The sequence below is a fragment of the Canis lupus genome, chromosome 14, assembly GCF_003254725.2.
Source record: "Canis lupus dingo isolate Sandy chromosome 14, ASM325472v2, whole genome shotgun sequence".
Lineage (NCBI taxonomy): Eukaryota > Metazoa > Chordata > Mammalia > Carnivora > Canidae > Canis > Canis lupus.
The window spans coordinates 56,070,279-56,078,992 of record NC_064256.1 but is presented as its reverse complement, the minus strand read 5'-3'; the positions used below and the strand labels follow the sequence as shown (position 1 = coordinate 56,078,992).

Sequence of the window (8,714 nt, the reverse complement as noted above, 5' to 3'; positions counted from 1 at the left end):
TCAGAGTGACCATTTTTCAATAAAATGACTATTTCTGTTTCCATGGGTGTATAAACATTATTTATTGCCCGGGCTTTTTGTCACATTGTCTCTCAGCTGTCACTTAAATATATTTTTTGGAAGTCGCAGCTGTAACGATTTTATGATCATATAAAATAATGAAAATACAAGAAAAAGACATTCTCCTTGTTTGATCGCTTCAAAAGACACCTATGGCAGCTTGGGTTATATAAAAGGTACCTTTCTAAACATTTCACGACTAATAGAGAACATCTGGGTAGAGATGATGATGTAATTTTTTGTTAAAGTTTCTTTTCAAAAGTACTTTATGGAGCTATAACACTGTTTGATTCTTCCAAACATTTAGTGTCCTTAATAACAATAGAAAGAATTTTTTTTTTTCTTCCAAAGGCTTTTCTCTATAAAAGCCAGAGAGAGCTGGGGGGAAAAAATGGGAATATTTAAAGGATTCTTTGGTAAGGAAAGAAGGGCATGTCTGCGAGGAGAGATGTAACATCAGATACCACCAGCAGGTGTTGGTTGGACAGATACAGTTTCTAAAGACACTTAAACATTGGGTCAAAGAAGTGGGAGCAAGCTGCTTCTAAAGGAGGACGCCCCCAAAGCGAAGCCCAGACATACTGTGTCACAGAGATCGGAGCCCTCTTGGGAAAAGCCTTTGAAGCACTCTTCCCCACACACACTGCCCCCTCCCTCACTCTTGACCTTGACTCTCCTTCCCTGGCCAGAGCATCATCAGGTGGCCCTGGCCTCACGTCCGAGACACACAATCCTCGCTCCATGTTGGGGTGGCATCGACTCCCATGCGTGCTGCGCCCCTTCTTGCTTCCCAGTATCCCCCAGAAGGATAAGGATTCATACGTGAACTGTGCTTTGAGCTCTTCAGTCTCCCGGGAAACAGGGCCCCAGCCCTGACGTTCATGGTGTTTCCACCTCCGTGTTGCTCCTTTGCAGGTACATGAGAGCTACAGGCGGCTCCTCCAGGGTGATGTGTGACAATGTGCCAGGCCTGGTGAGCCGCCAGCGCCAGCTGTGCCACCGACACCCGGACGTGATGCGTGCCATTGGGCTGGGCGTGGCCGAGTGGACAGCAGAGTGCCAGCACCAGTTCCGCCAGCACCGCTGGAACTGCAACACGCTGGACAGGGATCACAGCCTCTTTGGCAGGGTCCTGCTCCGAAGTAAGTCTCCCGCCTTTGCAGAGCTCCACGGGCTGTCCCCTCACACACAAGTCCCCTGACTTGGTCTTCCGAGACCCCGCTCATCTCTTCTTGCATTTAGTTAGTCAGAAGCTTGTCCTGTTGGGTGGCGTTGTCCCTATCTTGCAGATGACGACTAAAGAAATTAAGGAACTTGCCTCAAGTGTCGAAGGAGGCCAGTCGTAATTTAGGATGAAGGGTCTTTTCGCTCTTTGCTCTGTCCTTCCGTGTCCTGTCACCACCGTGCCTGTCCCTCCAGGATCAGATTCTGTCTTCAGGAGAAAGGAGGAAGCAGTCACAGGGCTCTCTTGACTTTCTGATTCTTTCTGGGATTTGAACTTTCCAGAGGATTTGAGCAGATTAGGATAGACTACTCAGAACTTTCACTGACCGAAAAGTATTAAAAAAAAAATAAGCCAAATGTTTATTAAGAAGCAGAGACAAATCCCCAACCACCCCCTTTCACCTCCCATTCAGCTACTCAGTCTTGGGTCACTCTGTGTCTAAATTCAACATTTTTCTTTTCCAGTAGGTTGTAAAATCTGTAAATCCCCGCCCTTGCTCGGTGTCTTGTGTGGCAGGCATCATTCACTCATTGAGTGGTGAATGAATGGATGAACTCAGAGTGAACAGCTGTTGTTTTCCAGGCATATTTTAGGCAGAATAATATTTATGGAGAATAGGGGTGAAAACCGTGAGCACATAGTTTTCAAACATATATGTTTCATTTCTGTTTCACTTAGAGGGAGAAGTAAACACTATCTGATTACATAATACATTTCTTAAAAGTTCTGAACATAAGAAGTGGCTGGTATACAATCAAAGCAAATGAACTGAAAATTAGATTTCATCGTCAAAAATACTCATCCCTTAACCTGGCATTGTTAGCATCCTTCAAGAGGTAGCATGGTCCATTTGCTTTCGGGAAATCCCACTGAAAACACAGGAGTTTACGTGTGAACCCCAGAAACAGGAAAATACACTTGTTTTTGCCCACCACCACCACCCCATTCCTAAGAAAATCGTCCAGGCTGTACACTTGGTAATGCTTAACAGAGGGTGTTTCTATCATGTAATCATCACAGCCCTAGGGTTTTATGAGGCCAAATGCATAACTGAATGTCTCTAAAATCCCCCAAGGGCGTAGTACTCTCACTCAGTGTATCCCTAAACTTAATTTACTGCGATATTCGGCAATTTTATTCTCTAGTTTAAGAACTATATTCTTGTGCATTCCTTTTGGAGTTTCAATATGACATCGCAAATTTTTGAAAGGTCAATAGTGAATTTCAGCTACATGGAATTTTAAGACTTCACCTAGATTAGCTCACCAGTGAATCAATTAAAGTGCTGGACCTAAAAAAATAAAATAAAAAAGTGCTGGACCTCGTCAAAGAGAGTTTACAAATAGCTAACACAAGTGATCTTTGGGCATATTGTGTACAGGCTCTCAGTGTGGAAGCCGTATCAGGACTCTCCAAAGTACTCGCAGTCATTTGCCCATCGTTACAAATCAGATATCCTTCTCGTTGACAAAATGCTCACCTCCGAACCCTGACTGCAAAAATCCATTCAGGTGACTCCATATTGAATAGGGAAAAAAAAAAAACAAAAAAAAAAAACAACAACTTTCGATCACCAATCAAAGGAAGCAATGTTGCCCATGGAGCCTAAAGAGAGCATGTCTAGCAAAGCCGGGAGTTCATTTGTAAAATCTTTTTCATCTTGGCTGTAGGGTTGCTGAGAGGGAAGAGGCTAGAACGGGAGGAAGCAGCGCTAGTTGGCCTTAGTGTCAAGCCTCAGGTAAATAAGGGAGTCTAAGCTGAACTTCCTTGAGAGTTCTTTCGGAGGAAGCTGAACGCTTTTCCAAAGTACTCGAGACTTAAGGCACTCATGCTACACAGCTTCTTTCCAATCTTCACAGAAGGCCAGATTTCTTCCTGCACATTTATATAAAACTCCTGTGACTGTCTGTGATGATTTTTTTGTGTTGGTTATGGGAGGGCTGAATTTGGCCTAACGTAGTTTATCCTGGAAATAATCAAGAAATTCCAATGAAGCTATCCAAAGATTTTTACAATTAATCGCTTGGAGGGAAATTCACATCTTAGGTTGTGAAGGACTCTCTTTTGGAAACCTCAGTGTCCTTATAGATGCATAGGAAAGGCAAAGTCCAACATCACTGATGGGCGAGAGCGTAAGTCACTAAACATATTCCCTGGTCATAGAGAAAAGGGGAACATCTGTCTGCCTCTTCTGCTCCAGAGAGCTAGAGGAAGACAGGACAATTTCTGGAAACATTTATAATTCACTCATTCCACAGACTGTCACCAGCCACAGGCAGAGAAACTTAAAGACCAAACTAGTAAACCCAGAAATATTCCTGCAAGAATATACCTCCAGAATTCTAGCATAAGCCTTAAAAAACAAAAATGCAAGTAGGTCTCAGGTCTCATCCTTGCAAATGTACTTAAAAAAAAAAAAAAAAAAAAAACAACCAAGCATTTCAAGAGAGCCAGATGACCCATAACCTTCCAGAAAGGGTAGCTTCTAAGTGTTTTGCCCTCCCAGGTGACCAGACCCCGCCTCGGACAAAAATGATGCCTACACGCTTGATAGACATTTCTTGACTTCTCTCCATCTCCAAATTAGTGAAACTTCAACCGCATTAGGAAGTTAAATTACCACCACCCTTTAGATTTGGATTTCGTTTCGTATTGTGATGGCTTTAAAAAGAATCCGTTTTTCTAAGAGGCCTCAAGATCAAACTTTGTCTTGTTCCAAAGCCAACTCTCGAAATGTGCTACTATTTCACACATAGCATTTTAGTGATTCATCTAAGACACTTAACTGAAAACATCTTAAGGCCGAATCTACGTGATACCAAAACATCTGGAGGTAAAATGAAAAGCCAGTCAATGTGCTAAGTTTTGTATTTAAATCTAGAGACGTCTAGTTACTTAGTGATGTGTTCGGAGACTAAACGACAGATATCCAGAAAGGTGATGTTTCCGCTTTGGAAATTACTTCGGAATCCTAGCAGCCTTCCTGTGATTCTTTTCTTCCTTGGGCCAACAGGTCAATGTCATTGTTTGCGAGTTATGCCCGGATGAATTCTGCACCGAGGCAATGGCTTTCCTCTCCTGCTTTCACGGTAGTGTCTGGTCACGGACATTCTATCATCCACATCTTCCTTTCCCTTCCCCTAAAAGACCACCTCATAAAATTGCTCTTCTTTCTCCTTGAAAAGTAAGACCAGCGCTAAAGACGTTAAGCGTTTACGAGTTCCCCCCTCCGTGGCATCTCTAAACGTAGGCAGCTCACTCCAAATACAAAACCAGGCATTAGCAGGTCAAGGGGGTGATAACGGACAAGGCGTTTTCCTCACCTCTAGGATGGGTGTCACCATAATTTTATTTACCTGAAAGCCGCTACCTGAGGTTAAGCCACATTAGTATCTATTCATCACCTTCTTTGGTAAAACATCTCCATTCACATAGACAACCTGGGATCCTTGTAATATAACCTGGGACTCTTTAAAAACAGCTCTCTGACCATCACGTTTCTCTCTGGAGAGTGCTACCTGCTACCTATGGCAAATATTCGTATAATTGATTTTACCTAAAGTACAGGGTATGATTGATTCCTTTTTTGATGGTTAGAGGTTTCAGGGAGATTTTTTTTTTTTTTTCTTTTTGAAGGCTGAGGTAAGTGCCATTTAATATGGTGTAGATATGTTTTCCTGATTTTTAATAATGAGACTAGCAGAGCAAATATTGCAGGGGACATATAATAAATTTTAGCACCGAATGACAGGCGGAAACAAGCAGGGCTTCAAGGCGAAAAGGTGGTTTGTTCTCCCAGCTGTGTGGTTCAAAAAGTCACACTCGTCTTGACATACCGAGTCGCTGAATGGCTCTCCGTTCTCTGCCTTGCGTTGGCAGCAGGTTGTTGAGCTTCTATTTTGATTGTTGATATATTTGCCGCCGCACCCATTAATAAAGAGGCACGCTAATAACAATGAAATACAGCCCCACTTGAAAAATGAGGTGCGCTCGGACCCTAAAGAGCCTTATATCTGTCACTATCCCGCAACACCGTGTTATGAGTTACTACAGATTATTAAAATAATTTAATGTAGTTATTGCCCTGAAATATGTACCTTTCAGCCTGTAAGGGAAAGTAGCCTGGGCTCTAATAAAGAACAATTCTAAGAAAGCACCCCAAAGGGTCCTTGCCCAAGTCTAATTATAGGCGGTAAATTTGTTTCCTTCCAGAAAAACCAAAGAAAAGCTTTTCGCTGTCTTTTACCCAATACCGGTGATTAGTGCAGGTGTTCCAGAAGAAAGTAAATTCACCGTAATAGTCAGACGCAGTATGTAACTCAAGGATATTGCATGTTGCCTTCAACAGTCTCTCAATGACTCGTGAAAGCCGATGCCGAGCCCGAGCTCCCCAGCGCCAAGGCACGGGGCGGGGTACTGCCGGCTTCTCCTCGCGCCTCGGCCCCTGCGGGGGTCCCTGAGCCGGTCTTCCAGTCTCCACTATGTGACAGGAGTGTCCTCACTGAGGCCTGCACGTTCGGAAGGGGTGTTTTTTCGAGGAGAGCTGCCGTAGCGCGAACACCAGACCAATTTGAGGCATGACACAGACCCTGTTACAGATGGAAGGAAGGTCCCAGAAGCCTGGCTCCTCTCCTCCGGGGCAGGAGGCGAGCGCAAAGCCAGGGGCGAGCCAGCGAGACAGGCAGCCTGGCTGCATTTCCCTTTAGACGCTTTACACACTTAACTGGAAGGACGGTTGTCACACAGACGCCTAATCTGACAAAAAGCTTTTATGGCCTAATTCCTATTAGAAAGCGAGCCCTGGCTCTAGAAGAGAATCCTTCAAGAACACCAGAACCTTCCTGCCCTGTGGCGACGTGTGCCACAGGTGGAGCGAGCCGTCAACAGCCCTAGTGTGAAAGCTCTTTCAGAACCAGCAATTCCAGACCGCGTTTAAGAAAAGCATTTCTGTTGCAGGTAGTCGGGAATCTGCCTTTGTTTACGCCGTCTCCTCAGCTGGAGTTGTGTTTGCCATCACCAGGGCCTGTAGCCAAGGAGAGTTAAAATCCTGTTCCTGTGATCCAAAGAAGAAGGGAACCGCCAAGGACAGCAAGGGCAGTTTCGACTGGGGTGGCTGCAGCGATAACATTGACTATGGGATCAAATTTGCCCGAGCCTTCGTGGATGCCAAGGAAAGGAAGGGAAAGGATGCCAGAGCCCTGATGAACCTTCACAACAACAGAGCCGGCCGGAAGGTATGGACGCCAGTGGCGCTCATTTTATAGGCTGCATGGCTTTATAAATCACTTAGACCAAGCTTATCTTAAGCTTTCCTAGAGTTGATAAAGCGCTATACGGTCACAACTTCCCACTGCCCCCCACCCCCACCCCCACCCCCACCCCCAGCCGTAGATTCTAAAGAATACCATGGGCCCGGGTTGACGTGTCTCCACCCGCACTCCACCTTCCTTCCCACAGCTGAGCTGGAGTCCACCCATTGCTTTTGGCATTGTGCAGAGTGAAGTGTTTTATGGTCCCTCTGGACACCGTATCATCTAGACAGGAGATATAATCTGCGGGTGAGGATAGGGCTTCATCCCACATACCAACGGGACACTGAAAATGCTTGTATCTGGGGGGGTTCAAGACCCAGAGTGTCTTCTCTCCAACTCGTCAGGAAAGCAACCCACCAGGCATGGCTTGTTGACGTCTAGATTTAAAGATGCTCTTTTTAGAACCAGACCCAAGTCTCGTGCTTTAAAGCCCCACCTTGTAGTTGCAGTAACTGGATGAGTAAGTGGACCAGGGGAAGACCTGCCCCAAAGGGGTGCTCTGGTCCCTTTATGCACTAGTCCTGACTAACTTCCTGGGCTGTGGGTACCCAGTCATTATTCACCTCCTAGCCCCCATTTGTTGGGTGAGGCAACAGGCCCTAAGGTGCTCAAGGTCACATGGAGAGTCAGTAGAAAAGTCAGTACTAGCACTCAGGTTCAACTCCTGGCCTAGGGGTGCGTTGGCCCAAGATTAAACCATCTCAGAGCTAGTGCTCAGGTCCGTAGCTGTGCCATTTCTTTCTAGGTGGCAACAGGACCAGAAGAACCAGAGAATCTGAATGCCACTCATTCTCTCTTTGTGTAGAAAACAAAAGCTGGCTAGGCTAATCAAATATTTGGTCAGAACCATTCTAGAACAATCGAATTGCCAATGGGAAGAGATAATGGTAATTTGTCTTTTATCAACACAAAATAAAAATGTGCTTGACATTAATATATAAAGAAAGATCAGCATAAAATTGAAAGGTCCCCAGGAGGGCTCTAATAGGAAAAAAAAAAAAAAAAAGAATCGAAAAGAATGCAGATCTGTTTGGATGAAAACCCTTTTACTAGGCTCATGGAAAGAACAAATCTCATTTAAAGGAAGTTGGAAGGAAAGTCTTGCTTAACACATGGAATAAAATGAGTGTGACCTGAACTGTTTACAAATAGTACCTTTCTTGAACTTTAAAAATCAACATTTCTTATTTTCATGAATTTATGAACCTATCGTGACTGCTGCCAAGAATATAGCCTATGGTTGTGTAATCCTCCAACTATTGGTAATTGCTGTTTGTGCAATGGTTTATTTCAAAAAAAAATTTTTACATTGACCTTTGTTTTGACACCGATACCACACGTATAAGTTATAAAGTGTGGTGTTTTTGATAGGAGTGTGCTGCTTCATTATTCAAGCAGGGTGCGTAGTTAGATCTCAGAGTATTTGTGAAGGTCAAGGCCTATGGCGGTAGGTACACTGTAACCAGAGGAATGCCGACTTATCAAAAGACAGGTTGATCTTGCTTCAGACGCTATTAGGTTTTGAATGTTTCGCCTCCTCAAGACAATAGACCGTAGCTATTATATTGTAGGCCCTGATTTAACGTGACTTTTAATATAAATCACATGATTCTTCACTGCGTGGAGGTGAACAGCTGTCAGGCCTCAGATATACTCCTGCCTAGCCTGCAAAACTTAGGAGGCTACTTTTGATTGGAATAAAAGTGCACACACTGACTTTTTAAAATGTGGCTTTAATTAATGGTGGGTGGGCAGACTTTTTCAAGGAGATGCATGATGTCAGTGAATATGAACTTTAATGAGAGTAAATGTATTGAGATAAACATGCGTCTCTAATTCTCTTCTTGCGGTCATTAGACCCCCGGTCTCTGCTCCCCCTTCCTACCAGCAGAAGGTCTGTGGAATCAAAATGAGAACAGGCTGGGCTCGTGTTTGAAGACAGGCCTCCTGAGCTAAGCCTCCAACTGGCCTGGCTAGAAAGGCCCAGCCTCCCAGACTGGAAAGCACCATCCGTTTCCTTCTTCTTTCTCATTGGTGCTTCTCAGCATTGCCCCAATTGTCCACTATAAACATCTTCTACTTTTTAGAAGATGGGTCGGGAGACCTGTACATTTTAT

The 8,714-nt window shown here is 44.4% G+C and overlaps 1 protein-coding gene across 2 annotated transcripts in view; it reads left to right on the top strand.

Annotated features, from left to right (window-relative positions):
* The window catches only part of WNT2 (Wnt family member 2), a 48,939-nt gene that overhangs the window by 3,775 nt on the left and 36,450 nt on the right, over positions 1 to 8,714 (top strand). For both annotated transcript variants that reach the window (XM_049093849.1, XM_025464761.3), the window contains exons 2-3: positions 976 to 1,202; positions 6,242 to 6,519. In XM_049093849.1, coding sequence (XP_048949806.1) covers positions 976 to 1,202; positions 6,242 to 6,519 — 505 coding nt within the window. The remainder of the gene's footprint in view (positions 1 to 975; positions 1,203 to 6,241; positions 6,520 to 8,714) is intronic.